Source organism: Pelecanus crispus, chromosome 3, assembly GCF_030463565.1.
Source record: "Pelecanus crispus isolate bPelCri1 chromosome 3, bPelCri1.pri, whole genome shotgun sequence".
Taxonomy (NCBI): Eukaryota; Metazoa; Chordata; class Aves; order Pelecaniformes; family Pelecanidae; genus Pelecanus; species Pelecanus crispus.
The window spans coordinates 61,339,115-61,366,665 of record NC_134645.1 but is presented as its reverse complement, the minus strand read 5'-3'; the positions used below and the strand labels follow the sequence as shown (position 1 = coordinate 61,366,665).

At 40.7% G+C, this 27,551-nt stretch overlaps 1 protein-coding gene across 1 annotated transcript in view; it reads left to right on the top strand.

Moving 5' to 3' along the window:
• The window catches only part of IPCEF1 (interaction protein for cytohesin exchange factors 1), a 42,503-nt gene extending 15,621 nt beyond the window's left edge, over positions 1-26,882 (top strand). The window contains exons 5-10 of the mRNA XM_075707703.1: positions 375-446; positions 3,337-3,398; positions 7,728-7,816; positions 13,201-13,567; positions 22,827-23,017; positions 26,545-26,882. Of these exons, the coding sequence (XP_075563818.1) occupies positions 375-446; positions 3,337-3,398; positions 7,728-7,816; positions 13,201-13,567; positions 22,827-23,017; positions 26,545-26,745 (982 nt within the window). The 3' untranslated portion in view covers positions 26,746-26,882. The remainder of the gene's footprint in view (positions 1-374; positions 447-3,336; positions 3,399-7,727; positions 7,817-13,200; positions 13,568-22,826; positions 23,018-26,544) is intronic.
• The last annotated feature ends 669 nt before the right edge of the window (positions 26,883-27,551 follow it).

Here is a 27,551-nt window from a genome sequence, read left to right as displayed (position 1 = left end):
ACCCCTGGCACATTCTCTGAACCTTTTCCAGGTTTACTATGCTTTTCTGGGCTGGAGGAAGCAAAGCTGCACACAGTAATCGAGATGTAGGCACACAACTGAACTATGTAATGGCATAATGAAGGTCTTTGTTTTATTCTTCATTCCTTCCTTTTTAGTTCCTGTACTTTTATACTGTCTGAATAATATGTGGCCTAGGAAATGACCTAAAAATAGACTAGAGTTTTAAGGAAAGAGCTATATGGATGGATAAGCTGATCTGGATTAATATAGTGGAGTGAATAAATATTTTAAATAATTCATTTGGCTATTTTTTTTCTTTTCTTATGTAAACTAGTTTTCTTCATATCTCTTCTATCTTTCTTTTCTTAAAGTGCTATTAAGATCAGCCACCCACAGATCAAGACATTTTATTTTGCGGCAGAAAATGTTCTGGAAATGAACACGTAAGTAGGAGCGGCTGGCCATGTTTCATCCTGTCTCATGCCTGAGAACACCCTTTGAAAGTTCATTCTCTCACTGTCAAGTGGTTGTTGACAAAGTTATTCGGGGAATTACTGAGTCTGTTTTGTTTTCTGGTCATTGTATAGAAGGAAGATACTGCTATTTGTTCACTAATGACAGTTGAAATCAGAATCGCATTATTAGCCTAATTTTGATACTAATCTTCCTGACACTTGCTGGTATGAATCCCTTTCCATTAGAGAGGCTCAAAGATTTGATAACAAGTTCATCACCTTGGGAGAAGTGAGGGAAGAAAGGAAAGAGAGGGAAAAGCTTAATATCATTTTGTCGCAGAAGTGATCTAGGACTAGAATATAATATTGTCTGCTTTCAGAGTAGCATGTCAGTTAACAAGGAGGGTTAAAGGGGTAGAAAGAGCTGTTTCTTTAATGTAAGTAAGCATTTACGTCACTGCCAAACTATGTTGCAGTTAAACGATTCTCATGACAGATCAGAACTTTTCTTTCCACAAATGTCTGTAAGAACAATAATTCATTCATGCAGGTTTTAATGAAAGAAGTAAAAATGGATATGAAACTGCCATTTAAGAAACCACTGATCTATCAGAAATAGGTATTACTTACCATTGATCCAATTTCGGCTGATTTAGATAAATCTCATATCTTCTTTGTCTTTTTTACTTCAGATTGCAGCCTGTTCACAATGCTATTGCATTAAATGGCCAAATACTGGATACAAAGCAGTACAATCAAATGGGAAGAGAGCTCCTATGATAGTCAGGTCAGGATTTTAATCATGGCTCTGCTGGTGACCTTTGAGATTCTTCACAGGGCATTGAGGGTTCTTTCAGGAGACCTCATGCATATTTACCACAACAGAAAAGGACAGAGGTTGAGAGAACGTGTGTGACCTTCTGAAAGGGATAGAGATACAGAAATGTATGATAATACTGTAGTGTATGTACATATATATTCATAAATCTGTACTCTATAGCAGCATAGAGCATACTGGTGGGGAGATAACCATCCGTTTCTGTATCACTGTGTTTCCTACCAGAGCTCCTGAATGGAATGAGAAGTTCTTGAGGCAGATGGGCTGAGGATGACTGAGAATGAGGGACTGCTGGACAGGAATATTTCTGCAGAGAGAGTAACCCTTGTTGAGAGAGAAGAGAGGGAAGGATGTAGGGAGAAGGAAAAGGCAAATTAGAGCTAACGGAGGATGTTAGCGAGTGCTAGCAGCCACTTTGGAGTGTCTTAATGACACTTTTGAAATGTTTAGTCTCATGTGAGTGAGTGAGTGAAATCTATGCAGGTGTCCCGGCTCTTATGCCCCCAGAATGATTTTCTTCAAACTCCACCTCTTGAGTAAATTTCATTTTGGCTTAAAGCTAGGTAGCCTAGCGTTAGAGCAGCTTACACTATACTGCACTAATACTAATTCCTCACTGTTGTCACTGATGATGTTTTCCTTGGCAAAGTATAAAATACATGCATTTAATGCATAAAGTACGCGCATACTCACGTGTATGTCAAAACACACTAAAAGACATCTGTTCTCTCGGCTCCAGTCCCACAAATACATATGCAAGTGAGTGGTTCCATTGAACTCACTGGGGCATTCGTGTGTGTCGAGTTACTGGTGTGCGTAAATGCTCGACAGATTATGACCTTTTGTAACTCTTCACATGTATATATCTATTAAATCAACAGTGGGTTTATTAATACAGTCATTTGCTTCATTAATTTAGCATGTATTTGCCACTGTCACACACACATAAAAAGCAAATGCATGCTGGCTAGCTGCGTGCATTTACCTGGCCAGTTGCACATGGTTACTAGTGATCTGTCTGACCTTGTGGTTAATGAAATCCTGTATTTTTTAGCAAACCTTTTCTTTTGTTTAGACTTTTTTATTTAAAAGAATCATTCTGTTATGATTAGCTGTTAGAAGAAAGTCAATAATCCACTTTTACAGAAATGACACTTTGTTTTCTTGAATTGTTATGTGGCTCTATTGTTCATACTGCAGTCTAAAAATCCGGTTACTTTGACACTGATCTTTCTAGCAAATTTCCCATTGCTTCAGTAGAATCAAGATCAGACACAATGTTTTTTCAGAGTTATGAATCTTAATTCCTGTCCTTCATACATTCCCTATTTAGGCCTTTTGTTTTAATCTGAAAGGCTTGGGCTTTTTTAGTTGTTAGTTTCTTAAAACCTGGATAGATCTGAATGGCCTACAGGCAAACATAATATACAAAAAGCATATCCAGGGATTGTGTCTAGCACTAGAAAAATGCAGCCACCTAGGAAGAGAAATGAAAAAAACCTGTTAATAGCTTAAAGCAACACAGGAAGTGAGACTTACTAAAAACAAAAGTACATAGGGAGTTAAAGAAACCAGTATATAATGGTCAGAAAGTCTAGTTTTAGATTCTCAGATTGTGCTATGATAGCTTTGACCAGGGCAACTGACATCATCTTCTATGGCTCCTGTGCCTTTTTCTTCCTCTTGGGTGAAAGATGACACCTCAACGGCAGGACTAAGCTACTGACATTGTGTTACAGCACACATACTTTCCCTTTAGCTTCCACGAATCCAACTCCTTGGTCATCAGTAGCGCTTTTTTCAGCATCAGGGCAAGATGTCCCAGGCAAGTAGTTCTGCTCACCACAGGGAATATTACTATTCCAGATAACTGGTGCCTTTCTAGAGGATGCTCTAAGAAACAGAAGGAAAATTTGACATTTAGTCTTCAGGTTAATGAAAATCGATGTAGTAATGTAGAACACATCTGAAAGGAGCAAAACTTTGTCCGAACAGCATGCAAGTATCCCTAACTCTATATTCCCTCTGTTTCAATCACAGGTGGCTAAGTAAGCTGGGGATGGCTGTAGACCCTCAGGCACCCAACGGGAAGAATGAGGAAGGTATGCTCCTGACGGTGGTTTCAGTGTGTAACTACATCATATTCTTCACAGCTTTTGCTCAGACAAATTTTTGTCAGCTCTTCTTTTTTTTAAATTGTCAACTTGGGTCCATCTACTGACTGAGCTCAGGGAAACCACACTGCCACAACATACAGTAATCACAGAAAAAGGGACAATGGTGAGAGACAGTACCACTGAGAGACACTCGGTGATCTTGTGAGAGGTGTGTAACTACTTTCTGGAGGTTTGCTGGCTTGCGAAGCCTGCCAAGTGTGAAGAGAAATAGCTGTGCTACTCTGGGGTTTGAGTTGGTAAGGTATATTACAGGAGTTGTGCTATGGCCTGGGAGCTCACGAGCTTGGGAACGTCTTGTGCAATGTAGACCTGTCCCTACTGTCTCCTCCATTTCTGGGGGTTTCAATAACAGCAGTGCTGGGGGCGTGGGGGTGGTAGTGGTGTACTGAAGCCTACAATTTCCAAGCCCAAGAGTTCATTGTGGAATGAGTAATTTTAAAAGTTCTTTAGCCATTTATTTTTTGTTTTAATTTGCACATTGATCTAACAGAACTTTTTGGTGGGGGGATATCTGCACTCAAATCACAAATCTGGGTAGAGAACAAAGCAAGTCACCTGTCAGAGCACTTGGAAAAGCTGCTGGTGAGGACACGTGTGATGGGATCTGGTTTAGAACAAGAAGCACTCTGGGTAGTATTATGTTAGCAAACCAGGGATGGACTCTGACCCGAGGAATATGTGTTGCCTTCTGGGCTTTTGATCCTCCATTTTTAGAGTACTGATACCCAGTGCCTTTTTTAGAACTACTTAGGTTGTGAAGTAGCTGGCATTATGAATAAGAAACTGGTATTTGTAGCAGTATGAATACTTAGGCGATGCAGCCATTTTGTCTAAGCACTGAAATGCTCCTCTCTGCATCCCTTCTGCTGTTTCTCAGAATAAGGTTGTGGTTTATGGCCAGGCTTTGGACATTGTTGTGGTTTAGCTCCAGCCAGCAACTCAGCACCACGCAGACGCTTGCTCACTCCCCCTGCCCCGGTGGGATGGGGGAGAGAATCGGAGGAGTGAGAGTGAGAAACACTCCTGGGTTGAGATAAGAACAGTTTAAGAATTGAAATAAAGTAAAATAGTAATGATAATAGTAACAATATAATAATAATAATAATAATAATAATAATAATGATGATGATGATGATGATGATGATGATGATGATGATGATGATGATGATAATATACAAAGCAAGTGATGCACAATGCAATTGCTCACCACCCGCCGACTGATACCCAGACAGTTCCCGAGCAGCAATCGCTGCTCCCCAGCCAACCCCCCCAAGTTTATACACTGAGCATGACGTCATATGGTATGGAATAGCCCTTTGGTCAGTTTGGATCAGCTATTCTGGCTGTGCCCCCTCCCAGTTTCTTGTGCACCCAGCAGAGCATGGAAGCTGAAAAGTCCTTGACTAGCATAAGCAGTACTTAACAACAACTAAAACATCAGCGTGTTATCAGCATTCTTCTCCTACTAAATGCAAACCACAGCACTATGCCTGCTACTAGGAAGAAAATTAACTTTATCCCAGCTGAAACCAGGACAGACATGTAATGCCATTATTGATTAGTCTGATCTGGCTCTGTTTATACTCTTGCTCCATTTATACTCTGCCATTAAAAGCAGCTTTGCAGTTGGTAAACATAGATACCACTGATTTCTGGAGATTCAGCAGGTCTCATCAATTTCTTTCTTTTCAGTTCATGGTTCCTCTTTATTTCTTGTCAGGCAACTTGTTAATTTCCATACCCTCAAATTCTTCCAAAATGCCTGTGTCCTCATTGAACCCAATTTTGTATCAAAACAGTCTGAGATAATTAGGATAAAGGGCTATATTGAGTATTAGGCTGTGTAGCAAGAACTGCAAGGTAATTGTATTTGGGGAGGAAGTGTCCATGTTTTCACAAAGGAGGAGTTCGATGGAAGATGAGGATGGTCAAAATTCCATACTTGAAAACAATTTTTTTTTTTTTAAAGCGTCAAAAAATGTAGTACTGTTTGTGTTGGCTGAGTCAAGAATGATAAAACAATTCAAAATGAGTCAGCCCACTAATCTTAATAAAAAAATGACAGAAAGATACAAAATAATCCACTCAGTGTCCTCTGCAGCAGGTTGTCTAATTACCCTGCAATAAACATAACATAGCCGAGGTTTCTTCAGCTTTTCAAGCTGGTGGCCCATTTCCCCTTCAGAAAAAGGCACCCTGACTGTGATGTCAAACACCTCCTCATCTTTCCACGCGTGTTCTGTCACAGGTGCTCCAGCAGCTACTCCAGGTTCAGCATCCCGCCAACATGCCTGGGTGGACATAACCTTGCAGAGGCATTGCTACGTTTCAGAAAAATGCTGTCATTACCCACAGTCAGTTCTGTTCCTGCTGACCTGGTTCTCCCCTCTGTATCACACACCATAACTCTTCAGGAGGGTCTTGGCTCTTGTTATGGTGGTTCTTGTGTATTCATGTACTTTCTATGCATTTTAACAACCCCCCCCCCCCCCCCCCCCCCCGCCAACCCCATTTGCCTATTTAGAATATGAGAAACAGCTGTTGATTCTTTTTCAGTTCTTCTGTGTGCCTAAAAGGGGAGCTGTAGAAACAATAAGCTCTTTACTAAGAGTTATTCGAGAAGACAGTAATAGAGCCTTAGAATTGGATATAGGCCTTATTGCAGCCAGCCTCAGTCCTTTATGCTAAGATGTGCCAGCACATATTTCCAGTAAACAGAATAGGAGCTTTGCTATTAAAAGCCCTATAGTTCTGCAAACAGTATGGGAAGAAAAAGTAACGAATCTCTTTAGGTTTCACTTTGGCAACATCTTGGGAACCTCTCTCTCATGTATAAAATTCTTCTGTCTCAAAACTTTGTTCCCCTCACACTTATTAAACCCCCAAATGACATGCACAAAAAGAAGGTGTGCGGGTATTAATTTAGTGAAAAGATGAGATAATCAGAGATGATTTCCCAGAGACCATGCTAACACACGGCTTTCTAGTGGTGTGAACTCATGAAGTCCAGTTCTTGCAAAGGGCTCCCAGAACATAAACAACCCTTGCCCGCCTGGGGAGAGAGGAGGTGGGTTGCTTCCACTGCAGAGACCCAGCTGCTCTTGGGCAGCACAAGCTGCTGCCTGCAGCTGATGGAGGGAGAGGCAGCGCAGAGTGCCAGCTCCCGTGGAGACCACAGGGGCAGCCTCTGCTCTTGTGACACTTGGCACTCGCTCATGTTGTCGTCATTAAGCTCCGACTATGTCTTTGCAACTTTTCATGTCCCCAGCTCAGTCAGGTGGGAGTGAGAGCTGTCACCCTTCACCCATGGTGCAGGGCAGGATGCAAGCACTTGCTCCTGTAAAGGTCAGATGTGAAAGGCTGATGCTTGCTGGGAGGTTTAGCAGAAGGAAGTGATCCTGCCCAGTGGTTACAGCCAGGCCCTGGGAATAGGAACCAGCAACTTACTACCTCCCCTTTTCTGTGTCTCATTTTATCAATGATTATCACTTCATTTAATCGACTTTTAAAAAGCACGTGATAAAATGCTTTCACCTGCTACACGGGCAGTTGAAAGAAATAACAACATGACTGCCTGTCTGCCGCATGTCAAATGATACTGAGACTCTATCAGCTTGCTTTTTATTTAAAAAAAAAAAAAAAAAAAAGATTAATGGGGTGTATAGTCCTAGAGTACTGTGTTTACTTTTAGCACTAGCTCTGCACATGTACTGCCACGCTGCATGGCGTGCCTATGTAAGTTACCATGTAGCGACAGAAGCCTCTCATGAGGCTGCTCTATGGATTCCAAAGCAAAATGCGAGCAATCTGTTTCCTCCAAAATTGCAGCCAAAACACCAATGCCTGTTGCTAACTGCAGGAAAACTTACTGGCTACAGAGATTAAGGGACAGCATCTACTACTTGCAACACGTCTCCCTAACTTATACCACAAATGAGGCTGCCTTTCTTTTAAAAGCTGCAAAGGGAGGAAAAAAAACCCACCCCAAACCTGTTTGCGAAGCTATCTAGAGCAGTGCCACCTAGTGTTTCCTGCCATAGCAAATTAGCAAATTTTTTGACTTAAAAGGTTGCCATGAAGTAGCGTAGCATTACCACAAGTGGTTTAATTTTCACTGTAGGAGACACTGACTTGTCACAGCGTGGTCCTCAGCCCAGAACATCCTACTTGGTGATCTTTGGTTACAGTGCTGCGAGGAATAAATGAGTGTTGGTCTAACACTTTGTTTTTGCCCATTTTCCATGTCTGCCTCAGAATGCTACAGCGAAAGTGAACATGATGATCCAGAAATAACAGACACACCACCTCCCCCGTACACAGTCCAATCACCACCTCCACCTTCGGTAAGTATTACAGTAATTGGCTTGTTTCTAGTTGCTAGCTAGTTGGAACAAAACTTTCCTGAGGTGGTGGACATTTGAGGTCCAGCAGCTAGAAATATTCACCTTGTGTGCCCGTGAAATGAGGATGCACTGACTGCCCCTGCCCCGTGGCAGAGCACACAGTTATTGCAGCCTGCACTGCTGGGAGCCTCACAGCGCAAAGAACAGCTCCCTCAGACGGAGGTATATTTATCTTGCTGGAGAAAGGAAAGTGTCGCTCTACCTTGCACACACACTGTGTCTTTTCTTTACAACGTTTTTAACACACTGCCATAACCTAGTTTTTCATACTATTCTTTTTTTTTTTAATCAGTCCCAAATCTTCTTTCTTTCTGTGGCCCCGGTAGCATCATCCAACAGATTTGTATTTATTTATTTGAGTGAGCTGTTCTTAAGACTGCTGAATTTGAAGATACTTTTGTGGCAGTGAAGTGAAGGGAGAGAAGCCTCTTTTTACAGTGATAAAATCAGTTTCCTCTGAAAAATACACTATAAAAAAAGAAAATAAGCTTCCTCCCAAAATCTATACTATTTTTCTCTCTTGCTGTAGAATATTTATCGAGAATATTCCTTCCTGCCTCGCTTCATTTCATAAACTAGAATAAGCACTATGCACCCTTGTGTGTCTAATCAAATTGACTCACCTAATTATTAGCCACTTATCACCCTATTAATCTTGTTTCTAGAATGTTGCTTTTCCCAGTGATCTTATCTCCCCTTACGTGTGCTTTAAAATATGAGGTTTACTTAATTCTGTGTTTAGAAATGAGTAATCTGGTTTGGGATGGTAATGCAGCTGAAATAAGGAATCCTGAGTTCAAGCCTTTCCCTTCCACAGCTGAAAGTCAACACCGAGGGGCATGCAGTAATATACTTAGTACTAAATCATCTCTTTGCATCTCATGGAAGGGAAGCATCTGCTGCCTCACTAGTGAGATCCAGGTTCTTGTCTTGCATGCTGAAATGACATCCAGTAGCTGGGGTGGGCACAGAGGCAGTGAACCAGGAACAAATTTGAAAAATACTGATGAGCTGGAGAAGCTTGCGCGGTCACAGGAGATAATAAAAGGAGATGTCATGCACAGGGTTGCCTGTCTGGCAATCTTTAATTAGCTCACATAAGGCTAGGAGCGTATGTCACACTGTCACCCACTTGCCCCCTTCTGTTTCAGTCAGATAAGTCAGTCTTCACTTCCTCTCCTGAAACAGTTGTGTAATGTTAATCACTGTAAAACAATCCCCCTGGCACTCAGGGGGAGCGTGGTGTTCACTGCTGTGTAAAACGTGATTCTTTATTGCCTGTATTAACTGGAAGTTAAATGTGGCTGAGCGGCTATAAATATCGGAGAAAATAGGAACCTTGGCAATATGTCTCTAAGAGTTATTCTGGGCTGAGGGCCGATAATGAAGCGTCTTGAATTTTATACCTCAGTGGCTTGCCTTTAAGAGGCTGTAGATGTCTTTTCCGTCTGCTCACCTCTAAGTGAATGCCTGCATTTTTCCAGATGATGAGTTTTAAACAGGTGCTGGTTTTTCAGTTTTCTGTTTTTCTGGCTTCCTGCTGCTTGTCAGTCTGTTGCTGCAGAGGCGATCTCCGGTTGTCTCCTTCCCATATGCTCTTCTTGAGTGCTGGCTTCCACATTTTAGCAAGGGACGTGTGGGAGGAAGGCAACGGTGCATGTGCTGAGGGGTCCTGCTTTCTCAGCCTTCCCCTTAAAGGTTATGTTCCCTGCAGCCTCCACCTCTCTCAGCTGATTTCCCTTCTCCTCATCCCCAGCTTAAAATCCCTTCCCCCACGAAAGACAAAAGTTGGTATCTCCTGAGCGAAGCTGTCATCTTTTCATCCCAGAAGTGGCTACTGAAATAAGCTCCAGCTGCCATGGGTCTGCCCTATGGTCGGCTTGCTTGTGTGGTGGGTAGGGAGCAATTAGGTACCAACAGAGCTGTGTTTGACTGCAAGTCAGTTGTCTTTTAATGCCCCTCCCCCTTCTGGACAAGTACTGGAGCAAGAAAATCATTGGAAGGACTGGGAAAGCACAGCTTTCACTGGGAAGTCAATTCTAGGACTGGAGCTCTTGGTTGTCTCAGGAAAGGCTGCTTAAACATTGCTGATGCTTGTTCATTCACTGCAGAGTTTTTTAACCAAGCTATGAGGTTCCAAACATGATGGATTTGGGTTGATACCCTGTGGGTACACCACTTTTGGAAGGCCTGCTTGAATCTTTTCAGATTGCTACTGGAAGAGACACCCATCCTGGAAACCCAGCCCAGCATCAAGAATGCCACAGGCATTGTCTGGGGTTCATTTCTTTTTATTATTTTTATCTTTTTTTAAAGTTGCACTTCTTCCTGAGTGCCAAAGGGATTTTGCAAAATAGGAATTAGGAGCTATGGACATTTTGGAAAATCAAACCAATGCTGTCTTATGCAGAAAGGTCTCCAAACTTCTTGAGATGAACTCCAGACTGAAAACTATTAGTCTGGAAACTAATACCACCCAGGTGCAAGCTCTGTTATGTGTTAGAGCAGCAAACATTTTGCTGAACTTCTAGCACAAAGTTTTCGCTTGCTGTTCTGTTCTCTGCTGACCCAAACCATTTTAAAACTTGAAAAAAAAAAAGAAAAAAGTAGTGATCATGAGCTTTCTATGTTTATGCATGCTTTTGGGTACTGTGGAAGGAAAAAGCAAGTGAGGAACAAATACATTTTAACATCTGTAGGACAAAAGTTAAACTGACCATCTGTATTAATTTATCCACTTGAGACAATAGATTGAAGCAGTCCCAAAAGAGCAGTTGAGGTGTTTCATGGTGATAATTTTTCTCTAAAAAATGCCTAGAGACTCATTGATCTCCAGTGGAATCTTTATGATCTCCTGGCTCAAGCATATGTTTTTTAAAATGTCCCCAAATTGAGATTTATTATTATATGGATGATTGCAAAACTTCCAAAGGAACCACTTGAGTAAGTTAGGTAAACATTTGTCATGCCAAAGGAAAAAAAAAAAAAAACAAACCACCACAACACATATGTAGAGAAAGAGAAATGCATTCTGGCAGTCATCTTTATTCTCACCCGCATTTTTTTAACACACAATGAAAATGAAAACAAAAATATATTCCACTCAGTGAGGCACAGTTTTCATTTCACTGGCACTTTCTGTTGCATGGACAAATGCCAGAAAAATAGAGGTGAGATCTAACATCTTCCTTTCCTGTCTTTGAACAACTGAAATTAGACTATCCACACCATCTGAGCAAGAGCTTTTACTGTTCAGTTGTTCTGCTTAGTTGTATGAATGCTTCAACATTTGTCTTTGTGATAGCAGCTCTTAGATTAAATGCTTCAGGTCACCTGTGTTCCCAAGGGTGTTTTTATCAGTCATACATGTAGTTTATGACAACTTCTTGTCCCTTGCTTTAGGGTGCATTTATGAAGGTTTCCTTTTTAAAAACAAAAATGCATGTGAAACACAATGTTATACTTCTCGTAATAGGAATATAAATCAAGTCTGGTCCCGCAGTGTTCAGGACTGTCTTGGAGGAGCGGCTTTGAAACTTTGCAAAAGTGAAGAAAGTGCTACAAACAAATGGTGACTCACAATCTGATACTGGTCCTCCTCATCTTCTGAATTGATTAGTAGCTACATGATACAGCTAGATCAGAAGCACAGGAAGGCAAATCTACTTTGCTTTTTTAAATGTAAAAAGGAAGTAGTATACATTACAGCAACACTGAATTGCAGAAATTCATATATCATAATCCAAAAAATTGTCACTCTTGGTTTAGCTTATATGAATACATCTTATTTCTAGTTTACCAGGTTATTAATAAGTATTCCAGGCTAGTCCCTTTATTATGTTTGCAGCTTGTCTGGGTTTCCCTAGCAACACCTTCTCAGTAATTTTCAGTACTTCCAGTTTAGTTATCATCTGTTTTAATCCTTACACAGATCTAGTCTACATACATATTGAGAACATAAACTTGCCAGAATTGTGGTCCATCAAGTCTGGTATTCAGATTCTAGCATTGGCCAGAATGATTTGCAGAAGGAGTAAATTTCTGCAGTAGCAGATACAAGAATCTGGCTTTCATATCATGATGATCTCATCATGATTTCTGATAGTTTCTGCTAAGAGCTTCACTATAACTCTTTGTCTCCCCTTGTCTTCTATTACTTTATTTATTACTGTCAATTAATCTTCTTCTGGATATTCGTATGTATATTTGTGTGTTTGTGTATTTGACTCTCTTGGCTCATCTTTTCAGTGGTGTTTGGTGGCTAAAAAGCAGACTAGTGCTAGTTCTTCTTGTCTGAGTTGCTTTTGGTGACCAGATAACAGTACAACTCGATCAATGTAAATGTCTACTGTAGGCAAAGATCTAGGCATCTACTTGCTTGTCTGGGAAGCCAAAAACTTTTCAAAACTTTGTTCTTTCTCTCAGCCTTTCAATGCACAATTCCATTGTGCATCTATCATACCCTCTTTCATTCAACTCCTAGCTACTAATGATGACTGTTAGATGCCTCTGAGACCTCTCTGGTTGTATGTGCTCTTGTTGAGGCAGGGTGACAAGTACAATATGGATGGTCCTAGGATGTCTTAATGATTTCTGACGTGTTTCTAGTGAAGTTTGGGTCCCTTTCCAGATTCATGTGCTGAAGGGTGAACCTTAGCAGGTGAATGAGCAGCACAAATCTTGTACCATTCCCCTTTTACTGTCCTCTGCCCCATGGCTGTCTGTTTTTTCTTTCCACCATTAACTTGCCATTATATTACCTGCCAACCTTCTTGCCTTGGTCAATGATTAGTCCCTTGAATGAACCAGGTAAAATGGCTTTGTGTGCTGAGAAGGTCAAGGTACTTCGGTGCTTGGGCCCATTTCTGCCTGTCTGTGGTTATGGCATTGGTGGATTTATTGAATGCTTCAAGACAACTTCATGTTTAATGGCTAATTCAGAGTTTCTCTTCTGCACTCTGGATTAGACCAATAATCTAATGAAGTGAAGACAAAGTAAAGAGTGAATGTGAGTGTCAGACCTAACATGGAAGGCTATATTCAACCCAATATTTTTCCTTGGTCTTTTGTTTCTAGGCATTGTCAGTTTTTTATCTGTTTTACCTCTGGCTTCCTTGTGGCTTAGTTTCTGAAGTTACAGCTCTGTAGGAGATTGGCTGCCATACCACAGGCTTGTTTGGATGGATGATTAATCAGATTACATAATTTTTTTGTCAGTTTGCATTTCAGCTGCATATCTATAATGCGCAGAACCTAGGAACAGGAATAACTTGGAAATAAATTTTCTTTTTTCTTTTCCCCACCCATTTGTTTCTGGAAAGCAGGATCAGCAGAAGTCTTCTTTCACCTCGACTTTGTCAAGTGAAGCATCTTGTTCTCTCTCCTCTCCTGAAAGCGCTTTCAACTCCCCAGAGTCATCTTCTTCCTTGACGTCCAAAGTGGTTTATTCCGAGAGGCAGTCCTGGCTTGACCTAGTTAACAGCTCTGCCACAGAAGAGGGTGATCAGCCTTTAACTTTCTGTGTACAGATTCACTCTGATGAGCCGCCAGAAGTAGACTGTGGAGAAGCAGCAGAAAGTCAGGAGGTCCGGCTTTCCAAACCCAGTGGTGGATCCCAGAACTCTCTTTTAGGTCCGGATACACATTGTCTAGCTGTGCCAGATGCAACGCGACAGAGATCACTAGCCAAAGGTGAGCTAATGACAGAGGAGATTTTTGTCTGCAGCGCCATACAATGTGGCAGTTCAGGGGGTTTCCTCAACTTCCTTTCCTCTTCCTTCCTTTATGTTCTTCACTGAAGAGTTTTCCAGTGGCACATCATTTATAACAAACATTTGGTTTATTGCGCATTAAATATATAACCTAGTATCTAATTGGTAAGTATGTTCACAACTTTTCTCAAATTTTACCTATATGTTAAGATCGTAGCCTCTGTATAAAATCCTAACAGACATACTTTTATTAGCTTGCTTTATTTCAATACAGCCACCTTTTATTAGTCAGGTTTGAATCAAAATTTTAAGAAAGTGTGCCACAGAATGACGCCCTAAGCAAAATGCCCTATGTAGGAAGTGGTGAACATGGGGTTAGGTCAATCTAATTTTTAAAATAAAAGCAGTTGTGTTTACTTCCAGTACGTATTCACTATTTGTTTCATTGAGCATCACTGTAATCAAGGGGAAACAACTGCAATCCTGAATCAGAAAGTCCATTAAGACTGGATTTTGTTTAAGTAAATGGGTATCTGCATAGGTATCCTCCTACCGAAATGTACTGCTAAATGAAAAAGGTGACACAGTTCCAGAATTTGGTCACTGTTACTCTTAATAATTCTCCTACCATAGCGAGGCAATGTGTCTTGCCTTTTGAGCACAGCTGTTTCTTCCTGCATTAAAAGCAGTTGAAGCATAAGAGGTGTTTCTTGCATAGGATATGCTGAAATGAGAAGATACTCAGCATGCTGCCTAGAGAAGTAATACGTAAGGAAAGAATGCTAGAGGTGCAATACATAAGGAAGGAGTGATGTTCTTGTGCATCAGCTCTACCCATGATTCGAAATCCTTGTGAAGATTTGAAGTGAGTACTTTGCTGAAAGAGCAGTGTTGTCTCAGCACAATGCAAAACAAAGGTGCATCCAAAAGCTAGGCTGGAGGTAATGCAAAGATGGAAGGAAACAGCACTGGACTCGTTGGGAACTTAGGGTATTTCTCTGTAGGTGAACTGGGCACTGAGAGCTGAATCACATAAGTGACAGTATAAGGCACATTAGTTACATTGTCAGTGTCCCTGTTGTTTTACAGGTATCAACAGTTAGCACCCCTTTAGTTTGTCATATGTTTTCCTGATTTTACCAAAAAAAAAAAAAAAAAAAAAAAAAAGGAAATTGAGTGAAGTACAGATTTTAACAAAAGTGAAAATTCATTTCAGAGTGTTTTGCACTCAGCTTCATTGTTCATCTTCTAGACTGCTCTGCTAGACACTTCTGTAGCAATGAAGACAGTAAGAACTAAAACTAAGAGTGAGCACATGTAGTATTTCTATGTGGTGGAAAAGAGTGGATGTTTTGAGAGAGTTCCCGTGGAATCTAATTCCCATAAGCTCTAGCACTGCAAGTAGTGAAATGGTTGGGCCTGGCAGAAATGGGGTCCCTAATTAAAATGTTCCAAAGTTGTAGTAAATGCACTGCCTTTTCTAATTCAACCTTCTGGGTTAAATTTGACCAAGTAATGCTTTTGGGAAACATTATCAGGTACATTCAGGTGGATTATTGGAGTGGAGGCATGGTGTCTTATAGACCCCTTGGAGCAAGGTTCAGTGATTGCTTTTCAGAGATCTAAACTTTTGCTTAGAATATGTTACTCTGGTATTGTCAGCAAACCTGCAATAACGCATAGGTTAATGCTTTCCATCATAATGTAAAGGTGACAAGTACTTTTATAGATGGACATAGAATTAGCATGACATTCATAACCATTTAAAGCATGGTTTGATAGACTCAGTAATACTTGCTGAGAAAAACTGGATTAAAATGTAAATCAAAGTGCATTTTGGTATATTCCTGCTATTTGCGAGGTGGTTTAATTTTCCCAACAATATTCCTGGGGAAATGAATTATTCCATTGCGCACTGCTTAGCTGATGGCTGACCCTGATTGCAGAGCACTTCTTTTCTAACCACACTGGTGATCTCTGGTGGAATTCCAGAAATAGATCATTTCAATGAGACTGTCACTATGGAAACTGTATAACCTCACTAGTTACCGTCTGCATCATAACCCATCGCTGAGCAAGTAAAACATACACCATACAGGCATTTTTTTTTCCTTTCTCAGTCTGCATAGTATGGGGATGGGATGGATAGTGTTGGTGTGTGGGGTTGTCCACACCCACCCACCCCTTGCAATGGCCACTGAAAAAATATATGAAATAATTTGCAAGGAGATTAGTTAATCTACTTCAGTTTGAGAATGAGGTGGAAAGAAGGATTAACATAAAAAAGCAATTCGGTTCCAAATGAAAGTTATCACAAGGGATACAATTCTGGTTCTGTGGCTTATCCCCCAAGAACTTCCGCCTCCAGCTAGCTGACAAAGATGTGCACAAATATTGTGAGACGAATTCAAATTGTGGGGTAAAAGCTAGCTGCAAAGCCTTATGATTTACAATAACTAGTAAGAGCACCCCAGCTATCTGATGTGAAACAAGAATGCATACCTCAGTGCAGTCTGTACTATTTGCTTTACAACGCTTCTGAATAGTGCATTTCTGACAGCTTGTCGTGTTTCAGAGTAACGAGACTGCGTCCAGACGGAGACAGGTCTGTCTTGCATCGGCATCTGTCCTGAAAGCGCATGTCCTGTGTGCGTAAAGCTGGCCCCACTGTTATCAGAACAGCTATGTGGTCTTTGAACCCACACCCCCCAGGGCCTTCATGTGTGTCCATGCTCTCTCCTTCTCCTTGTGAGGATAGAAAAAACCTGTCACGCACTCTGCTTTGTGGCCACATTCTGCTTAGTAAAACCCCATGAGGAATTTTTGGTTGTAGCTGATAGCAGCCTGCAGCTGAGGTGAAAGTTTTCAAGAACTGAAGAGCATTTTTGTTGGCAAAAGTCAGAAACACAGGCTAATGCAAGAAAAGTTGGTACCTAGAAGGAAAAAAAGAGTAGTTGTGGCTTTGTGGGAAGAGCTTATAATGAAAATACAGAACCAGTGAAGAAACCTCAGCGATGAGTTAAACAAAGAAAGGTTTCTCAGAGATAAATGGACGAATCTCTGTAAGAGAAACTACAGATTCAACTAAATGATCATGGATTAATTTTTCAATGAAAATTATTTAATGAAATCTGCTAAGCAACTGTAAGTGTCTGGTGCAAGGAGCTGTACCTTATGATATTTTTAAGGACCTTTCCAACCACTCTTAGTGGTGCTATGACCATTCTCAGTCTTAATTCTCAGCGCCAATTACTGATGAGAGGTTACATACCAGAGGGTCATACAAAGGTACAAAAAAGGAGAGTTTAACAGTTTTCCCTTTTGAAAGGAGATCAGTGTTATGTTTCCATTTGCTCTGCGGGAATATTGAATACTTCTGCATTGCAGCTTGCTACATGCATAATGCCAAAGGATTCAAAGCTGCCTGTGACACAAAGAAACTGAAAGGTAAACAAGAAACAGTTGAGAATACAAACAACTATCTGACTACGTGCTCTATATCCAGAAGCTGGCCTTGCCCTGTCTGGGATGGCTAGACACACTCTGCAGTTGAACTCCATCCTTTGTATTTCTTCTGGCAACCGCTGGAACAAAAAGTATCTGACTATTACCCACCACCACCATCATCAAACACTACAGTAACAAAAGGAAGCTGCAGAAGCTGAGAGGTTACTACAAGAACACAGGAATGTGTGTTTGTATTTATTTAGGGATCTTCTACTATAGCAATAACATCCTTCTTCCTTGCATTTTCTGAGGGGTTTATGATCATGTGAAGTTAATGTGTCTTGGCAAGGAATTCTTATGGTACCAATTCTGGTTTATTTATTTTATCTTAGCTCACAGTAGCTGGTAGAAGATCTGGTGCATGCTGATATTTTGAAAAACCTGGAAAGCTTTTCATACACCACTTGAGTTTTATCAGGGTTGGTTCTGTGGGAAGGAGTTGGTTAAATAGGAGCTGGATGCAGTCAGCTCCTTCTTTGCTCAGAACTGACTTCCTCTTCCCCTCTGGAGTCTGCCTGTGCCAGTAATAGCCAGAACAGATCCTGTGGTGTGCTCTGGCCCCTTTGTGACTTCTGCAAAAGTTACAGAAAGTGGCTAGATTGTGGCTGAGACTAGCCAAGAAGTATGCCTATGCTGAGAACAACTGTATAGAGAAAAAAATGTGTTTGAATTATTATTTTGCTATTCATCAAAAAGGCTTTAGAAATCACTGTGAAAGCTACGGTGTCATGGTTTTCTGAACTCTCTGAAAAAGAGATACTTATTTGTGTTGTTTCCAGTTCAGTCACAATTTGTTAAAATGGCATGCCCCATTGCTGAATCTGCTATACTGTTATAGTCAAGAGCATCTAACTGTTGGTGGTAACACACTTCTCCTGTTATTTCCTCCCACTATCTCCTACCTTTAGTTCTGCATTTGCCAGTGAGGAGCTTGCCTAAGCTATGCCCTCCTAATTCAGATATTTCCTGTCTTTTCTGTTCTGTAATTCTGTGGAAAAGGTGATTTCCTCGAGGTGTCCTCATATCCCCATTAAAAAATCTACTGCCACTATGGAAAATAGATGGGTGTGGGGTGGTGTGTGTAGGTAGGTAAATAAGGGCAAAAGTGGTTTATGACTTCTTTTTTCCTCTCCTCTCCCCAGCCTGGGACTATATGTTGCCCCATTAGCATCAAAGGTTTTGGCAGAATCAGAAATAGCGGTTTTGGCACAACCATAAGAAACTCGTAAGAGTAGCAAAGACAGGAGGAAGAAGCAGATTTTTTCCTGAGATTAATACACAGTTAGAGAGTTGTGAGATATCAGGTAGAGAATGGGAGAGCAAGTATTTACATTTCAGCTTAGAGTTAGTGAGATATGTTCTGGCGGAGGTGGTTTTCAATGCAAAATGCTCTTTCTGCCAAACATCGCCAATTTCTATATCTTTACTGCTGAGAAACAATCAGCTTGATTTTTCACAGCTGTTTTTTTAAAAGTTCTGGGTAATTTCACTTTTGTAGGCTTAAAGAGCATTAAAGTTGAGATTTCAGGCAGGCTCCTGTATTGCTGCTGCAAGGTGGGGAGTCTCAATACCTTAATGTCTCCCACCTGTGGCAAGTTGGCTGACAGGATGGTGGAAGCTGAAAATTGAGGAGGTGAAGAGCTGGCAGGTTGAACTTTTGGCAGCTTGCTCTTGTCTATGATATCTCCTGTTAGTTAGAGGGGAATTCCAGATAAGTGGCATCAAGCCACAAAATTGTGTTTTACTTCTCCTGAAAGAGAATTTGTCAGAAGTTCTGACTTGCCTGAAGTATTACTTTATTTTCCTCACCCCCAACCTAGAAGGTCTTTTTCTTTTGAATGTTAAAATATCTCAGGGCAGGAATTCCTTTTTCCTCAGGTCAGCACTAGTTCTTTTCCACTTTCGCCACTGTGGAGTCTAAAAAAGTTAAAAAACCTATACAATACTACAGAATTTTTCCAGAAGTGCTATGAAGCTTTAGCAGGCTGTGAGGCTTGTGAGTGAAGGGCATGGTGCAGGACCCCAGGAAGACTGATCTTCCCAGTGGCATCACTCAGCAGAATTGCTTATGGCTAATACTGCCAAGGCAAGGGAAAAGTGCACGATGCACATGTTCCCCTTTGTGCGCATACATGCTCCTAAATGCACACAAGATGTAATATCCTTCCACTGTTGCTGTTTGTTCCTTACCACTAATCCTTCTGTAGGAACTGAGGGAAAAATTAATGTATTTTATCTTTAAAATAGGGTGAGATAAAGAAGTGCTGTAGTAGCATTTCAGTTTCCCAATGTGCATGCCTGAGAAAGTGCTTAGCTTGAAGAGTACTGGTGGAAGAGATAACTTGCGATATTATATTTTGAAGTAATTTTGAATGTGCCTGGTGTTAGCTGTGCGACTCGTCTGGAAAGACTCACTTCAGAGGAGTGCTAGTGGGGCCCAACCTGTCCATGTTATTAAAAATTTTTACCAGTGGAATATATCCATCATTGTAAACCTCCTGAGGTTTACAAAGCTCAGGGTAGGGGTGGTACATTTATCTTTAGGAGGCTGACACAAAAAATCTGTTCATTTTTACACCAGTTCCTGAGCTTGAGTACTATGTGCTTTTAGCATAATTTTTTACTTTGTAATGCAAAGCAAATAATTTGTAGCAATTCAGTAGCATGGTCTAGACATCCCAGGTTTCATAGGAGGAATCCAAGTCACTGAAGTCTAAATACAGAGCTGGGGAATGCCTCTGCTTCTATTAGAGACTCGCTCATCTGCAGGTCAGTGCTCTGACTCCAGGTGCAAGGAAATTAAACAATATCAAGTTCTGTGAGAATGTGCTGTGGATATTTGAATCTGGAGAAAAAGTCCAGTCTGTGCTTAAGGCTTGAGTCAGGTTGCTTTATCTCTATTACCCAATCTTAACTGGATGTTTGTGGGGAAAGCAAGAAAGCAAACTATAGGTAGTGCTTTCTTCATTTACTTTCATGGCATTAAGAGACTTGTGAAATACGGTAATGCACCATTGTTCAAGTGAGGAGAAATATGCTTTCTTATCACAGATTATTTTACTGGTGTTGTTAATTGATTGCTAGAAATAATGCCTCTCCCCTTCCTCCATTACCTCTCCCCCTTTCAGAATTACAGCATCCATCTAGTGTGTTCAGCCTGCAAAACATGGGTTTTTGCTTTCTGGGCCTGGCTTGGGTGAACTCAGGATGTTGAAAGTAAAAGTCCAGATAGGTATCAGACAGTCTGGCCTCAATTTATAGAGATTTATTGGCAGAATTGGCTTTGACAGTAGCAACAGTGTCTCCTTCTATACAAAAGCACAATATTAAGATACGGTTTTGTTATTTTTAACTGTTCTTGGAGAAGTTCACTGCTCATCAGTGTAAACAAAGATGGAGACAAAAGTACTATATGACTCATGCCTGGCTCCACACCACTTGTAGGTTTCACTCACCTTTGTTTTCCAACTGTTTCCTGAAATCCCATTTAGCTGCTTCACTCTTACTCCCTTTTTCCACCTGATCTGAAGAATCTGGCACATTCGTTTCCCTCTGAAATTACCTGACTCCGATCAGATCAATCCTTTAGGGAGTGGGAGTGGTGGAAGAACAAGAAATAGGAGAGGAGTTTAAGGTTGCAATCTTGAAAGAATGCAGGAGCTGAGTGCACATTGCTGGTCAATTGTGTCTTCTTGGAGCTTTTTGGTGGGCTTTTCTGACGTTGGCTCCATCTTTTTCTGTGTTGAGTATTACTGTCCTCCTTACCTTCACTCACAAGTGCACAGAAGATATCAGAGTACTTAGCATGGAATAAGAGTGTTCAGTGAGGGTGTTTTGTCATGCTTGCTGCTTTGCAACCCTTTTAGGACCCTGAGGAGCATAATGAGTTCACCTCAGAAAATACCTGCAGCAGGGACCACATGTCCCACATGACTTGACTATTTTTTAAAGTTGCTGGACAGGATCAGTACATTTTGTTTTTCTTCTTATATACTCTTTCTTGGATACCTGATAAAGACCAATTTATCTCTCTCAGTGATACTGTGCACAGTCTTGGGGGGTGATGTCTACAGCAGGGCTGAGCCAGTCCTGTGCAGGAGCTGGCTAATGAAACAAACAGCTGCTTCATCCCAAGAAAGTAGGCAGGAAGCTTGTTATAATTACGAGCCTCATGGCCTGAGCTGACAGTTTTCAGGAAATACTACTGCCGTGTATTATGCCTTACACTTACATTTTTTTCCATTTCTCGCAGCTTGTTAAATATACAACAGTTCTCCTTTTCCTCCCCCAGCACTGTACCGAGGTTGGAAGCTATATTTAGTTCTTGTCAAGTTACAGCAGCCTTTTCATAATCACAACGTAGTGAAAAAAAGGCTAGCAACACAGTCAAGGCAAATATTTGTAGCATATCATAAACCTTTCTTGTAACCTAAATATTTAGAAAGAACAGGGGTGTAGGAGGATGCTGTACTTTTTAAAACATGGAAAAGATAAGGAGCAGTCTCCTAAGTGTGCTGACATGTTGGAGAAGTCTTTTTGCTGTGGCATGAGTGAGCAAAAGGACTTCTTTTTGTTCAGAAAATGTTTGCTGACTGAAGATGGTTTAGAAAAGTCAACGGTTAACTTTTAATTGAAAGAAAAAATGCCCAGCCAGTTCAACTGGCACATGGAGGACTGCAGTTGGGAAGAACCACCACCACCATCCCCAGTGAAATAAAAATGAATGTTATCCCAGTGGATCTTGTGGGACTCATTAGCACCTTGAAAACACCAACAACTTTAAGATTTTCCTTTAGCAAACACTGAAGTAGAAAAGCTTGCAGTGTGGACTGAGGGACAAGAAGTGAGTTGCGCAGTCTGTTGCTGAGAATGGCCTTCTGCCAAAATGCCCCTATATATGCCTGGTACATTTTTAGTTTCTGACTGTTCATTTTTAAGCTGGTTTATTCTGAAAAAATGTCTTTGCTTCAATTTTTATCTTATTTTATGCTATTTCATTCTCAACTGTTTGCTAGCTTTTCCTCTCATGTCCTCTCTGTCATGGAAGATGGTGCTGCAGCTTGGGACCCATCAGAATAATTAAGGTGGAGATAATCAAGGCTTTGTTGTGAGGCACCACAAGCAAATTCTATGCTGCAATCTGTGAATAGCAGGAGTTAAACATCAGGTGCCCGAAGGGTTTCTGTTTTAATCTATTTTCTAGAAACCTTCTTTTGGGGCCCCCGAAATGTTCCTACGTTTCATTTCGTTGCTCAGTTCTTTTAAACTCTGGTTTCAATAATTACCAAAACCTAGCGATGAATTAGTACACCAAATAGAATTTGACCTGTGTGTTGCCAGGTGGAAATGTAATTCACCATGTGCAGCATGTAGGGAAAAGCTCAATGGGTGGAGATGTTATCAAAGTTGTTTTCATTCAAATGTAGCGTTACTGACAGTTGTTCGAAGTCTGTGATATATTTGGAGCATTAAAGCAGCACTCTATCAGTGGAAATACATGTTTGTATCTGTTTAGATCACGGCCTGATTCTTAAAAACATTTAAGTTTGGTAGTATGTCTTTCTCATATGCATTTTTACCCTATAAATTACCCTAAAAATTGCCCTTGGTTTTAACTCCAATACTGTTACTTTTTGACTTGGCTGAGTGCCTTTCTGATGGCTGCACTCAACATTTCTGCTCTCTGCTGCTATATTCATGTTCTCATACCCAATTTATTCTTTTCTTTGCAGATCAGGAAAAATGTGATGATGATGAGATGGAGCGACTTTACAAGTCATTAGAACAAGCAAGCCTGTCTCCCATTGGTGATCGTCGGCTGTCAACGAAGAAGGAGCTTAGGAAGTCATTTATCAAACGCAGCAAAAACCCCTCCATTAATGAGAAACTCCACAAAATTCGAATGCTGAACAGCACATTAAAGGTGAGGTTGCAGAGTGAGCCAAGAAAAAGCCCAAGAGAAAGAAACAGTTTAGATGAAAAAAGAAGCAAGCCTAGACTTCAGCCAAACTCTAATTACATATTTACTTAAAGCCCCAGAGAATTTGGTTAAGTTTTTGAAATTGTTTTCTACTTCATTTTGAATACTGATCTGTGGTTTGTTGTTAAATTTGAACTAGAAACAGAGGCAATAGTTCAGAAGGGACCCTTCTTGCAGAAGTTCCAGCCCATTTGGAAAATTTAATAAAGAAAGCGTCTCTTAGTTAGCTAGAAAACTTGCAAGCTCGGCTGAATGCACTAAACAGGGGAGCCTTAAAAAGGAAGAGCAGACAAAGTACGTTGATGATAAAGGACATGAAAATGACCCTGATCCAAAAAAAGTTTTCCTTATGTGATTATTGGAGAATGTACAGGATGTGCCAAAGCTATTGTAAAGACCTCCTGTAACTAAAATATTTTTAATAACAAAAGCATCCTGCTTTTATGTTGGAAACATATCATGAACTGGAGGGGTGGAGGGGTTCAGGGGACATTCCATGAAAGGGCCAGTAAATCTGTCTGGAATATGGGGATTTATGAGGCTGTTTACTTGCCAGCTTCAAGTGTCACAGGATTTCAAAGCCTGCTTCTGAATGGTACTGAGGGAAACAGAAAGCTTAACCATAACATTTAAATTGTAAGGAGAAGAAAGAATAAATACAAACCTGGGGCTTCCCTTGTTCCTTTTTGTATACATTAGAAGCAGGAACTGAGTATCTTGTTTCAAGTCCATGTATTTGGCTTCAGGTACTGCATGCTGGAGAAATGCATGAAAAACTTCTCCTATCAGCACAACCGTTGATTTGATTATTAGTTGTAATGGGAGGCTTGGTTTTGGCACTCTGGCCTGTGTTAAAATTCCTGAAGATACAGTTGAAAAGACAAGGGGGAATATAGGCATTCTCCCTGTTGTAGGGCTTCCAGGCTCCCTATGAGACCTGGTGAAGTCTCTCCTCAGCATCAAAGAGTCTTCAGTGACATGGTACTGACTATAGCGGTATTCATCTGCATCAACAATAAAGTGAGGCCACCATATAACAGAAAGTTAGTTTAAAAAGTATGCCTATTTTATGCAACAGAAAACTAAATATAGAAACAAACTGCAAAGTTTTCCCCAGTAGAAGCCTCCCTAATAAACCTAAGAACCAGTTAGTACAAAATGAAGTTGTATCTTGTGGGACAATCAATTTCTTTAGTATGGAGCTGAATGGAAGCTTAGAAGCCTTACTGCCAGACACGAGCAAGGAGGACAGCTTTGCATTGATTTAGCATGGGAGTATTGTATAAGTTGTGATTAACAGTGTTTATAAGCTTAGGCTTGTCTAACACTTGTATTTAATATAGAAAAATCATTTTTGGAGTGTTCATAATGAACAAAATGTGTTGATCTTTTTTTGCTTTCTTCAAACTAAGAAACTGGAGTATCGACAAGACAAATATAGCACAGACATTTTCTCACAGACACAAACAGAGTTCTATACACAGCAGTGTTTAAGTTAGCCTGTCTGAAAGGCAAATGCCTGCAGTGGGAAAGTGCCACATTCTTTGCATCAGTGGGATTATGTGCTTTTAAAATCAATTTTCTTAACATACAACATGAGACATGAGATAATTGGAAATGATCTATTGGAAATTTAAAAATCAGAAAGGTTTTGCATCTGATCCATATTTACTCTGCTTTAATTAAAACCCTGTTAGTTTGAGATAAGTGATTTATGCAAGATTCAGTGCAATTTTAATTTTGGACTTTTGACTCCACATCTTTAACAACAGATTAATGTTGCTGCCACAATATATCATTAACAAAACATGCTTTGGATAGTTTGGAAGAGAGGGAAGCTGTGTGCAAATGCATCACAGGCTTAATGAATGTGGGAAATAGATTTAGTGCTACAGAAAAGTTCCATGGCATGGCTTTTTGTCACCAATTTTGTCTACTGGAAATAGTCATCTTTACCTCCCTATCTCTTCTTCTTCTCTTCGGCTCACTATGCATACTTCTGCATCAATGCCAGAAGCCCTCTTACAAGGGTTGGCACTAGGTTTTGAAGGTAGGACCTGTGCAAACCAACAGTTGAACAAGTTTTTGTGTTTCAAAAGTGGCTCAGGCATCACAGGGATTAGAGTAGTTGATAATTCATTAGAGTAGCGGTGGGATACAGATGTGTTAGCATACTACTGCTACTATCTGGAAATGTCATGAATGTGTGGGAGCATTTTCAAGGTGTTCTCAAGGCAGCCACTAGCACAGAGTGTCCTCAGGCATGATGAAACTGGTGGCAGCAGGAGAAGATTAGAACTATTCCATTGCTTTCACACACAGACTAGGGGGATGGAGGTAGGCAAATGCAGTAAAGGTTAGTTAGTGCAGCATGGTGCCTCCATTAATTGTAGCTGCTAAGTAGGTCTTCTCTATCCTGGGATACACTGCATGGATAGGCAATAAGGGCTGGAAAAGCCAAGTGGTTCGTTGTGTCAGAAAATGTGAGGACATCAATGAATATAAATACCTGAGGGGAGGGTGCAAAGAAGACAGAGCCAGGCTCTTTTCAGTGGTGCCCAGTGACAGGACCAGAGGCAATGGGCACGAACTAAAACACAGGAGGCTCCCTCCAAACATCAAGAAACACTTTTTTACTGTAAGGGTGACTGAGCACTGGCACAGGTTGCTCAGTCTGTGGAGTCTCTCTCCTTGGAGATATTCAAAAGCTGCCTGGACCACGGTCCAGACCAGCCTGCTCTAGGTGCCCCTGCTTGAGGAAGGGAGTAGGGCCAGATGACCTCCAGAAGTCCCTTCCAACCTCAACCATTCTGTGATTCTGTGACATAAAGGTCTCAGTCTCCCTATATCAGTATATCAGTGACTGTTCATGTCTTATCATTGAACCAGGGTGCCTGCAATATACGGTCTGAGCTGCTCTTTTCTAAAAGTAGAGACCAGATTTATTAGTAGTCATTGTTGGTAGATGTATTAGCAGCCACATGTGCTCTAGCCACCCATAAACTCTACTGCCAGTGCACAGATTACAGCCAAAATTTTTTTCTGTCTAGCTTCCAGAAAAAAGACATTTATAATGTGGCCAGGGAATAAGTATTTTTTGAGAAAGTTGGAATTGGTGTGAATTACAGAAATAAATGCTGTTGTGTCTAGTTTCATGCAAGTACTAACCTGTTGTGAGACAGCATAACAATGTCTAATTTTCACATGAATCCTCTCTCATGAAGTTTTGCTAAGGACCCTATAAAATAAAAAATCTACATGAAATCATAATCTTGCCTGCAACTGGGACAAATTTCTGCTGAGGGCTTAACTTTGATGATCTACATTCTAAAAATGGGAACAAGTTGCCAGGAAGATGGATAATTCGCCATCTCCTTGTGACAGGGTTCTATAATGTTCCCAGAGTGTTTTTGTTATGGACAATGAACTTGACAGTTTCTGTGGGAAATAACCACTTGTTCTCTTCCTAGTGTAAGGAACATGACCTCGCCACAATTAACCAGTTGCTAGAGGACCCAAAGTTGACGGCAGTGAAGTACAGAGAGTGGAGGAACACAAACATCATGCTGGTCCAAGATATCTATCAGCAGCAGGAGGTCCAGGACATGTCCACAGAGAATAGCAAGGAGCAAGAGATGACTCCACAGCCTATTGCTGAAAGTGCTATCTGAGGCCATGGTTGGATGGTTCATGGCAAGATTTTTGCCCACGGGTCTTCACGTACAGGCACTTTAAACTGCTGCATTTTGAGGTTTGTTTCTTCCAAGCATTCTTTGAAAGGAAAACAACACCTCCAAAGCTTTAATTCCTCTTGCAAAACTTATTTAATGATAAAAGTGTGAATCCACCAAATTAAAAAACCATGCTGGAACCTGCACTGTATACCTAAGAAGACTATTTTATGAAGCAGCAAAGAAATGTTTTTCCATCTTTGGAGAAGTAAATAAAATATGTCCAGCCCCTGGAAGTCACAGAACTGTATAATATGGACTGTATAAATATGAGGTCCTTGGCGTTGTTTTAACCATGTGACTTACTGTTAAAGGAAGCTATAACAGTGCCAACAGGATGTAGTCTACTCTCTACCTTTTTACCCTGTAAGGTAGCCTGATGTATGCATTTTCATCTCTACATTCATTCTCTTTCACCGCTCTACCAGTTTAAACTGAGACAAATAGAATAGTAATTATGCATGAGTTTATACTACAGACATCTGTCAGGCACCCAGTTTGTGCTCTGCCTGATGTTTTATGAGTTTCAAATTTATTTATGGACTAGAGCAAGGTACTGTCTTTCCACATGAAGAAGAGAAGGCCTCTCAATTTTTGCTAACATGTAATTTACTCTTCAGTGAGGCAGCTAATGCTTCGACAAGTTTCAACTTTTCTTACGGACTTGGCAGAATTCCTTGGAAGATTATTTTCTTCTTTCTTATTTTTGACAATTGCGAATATATAAGGTACAAGTTCATCCCAGA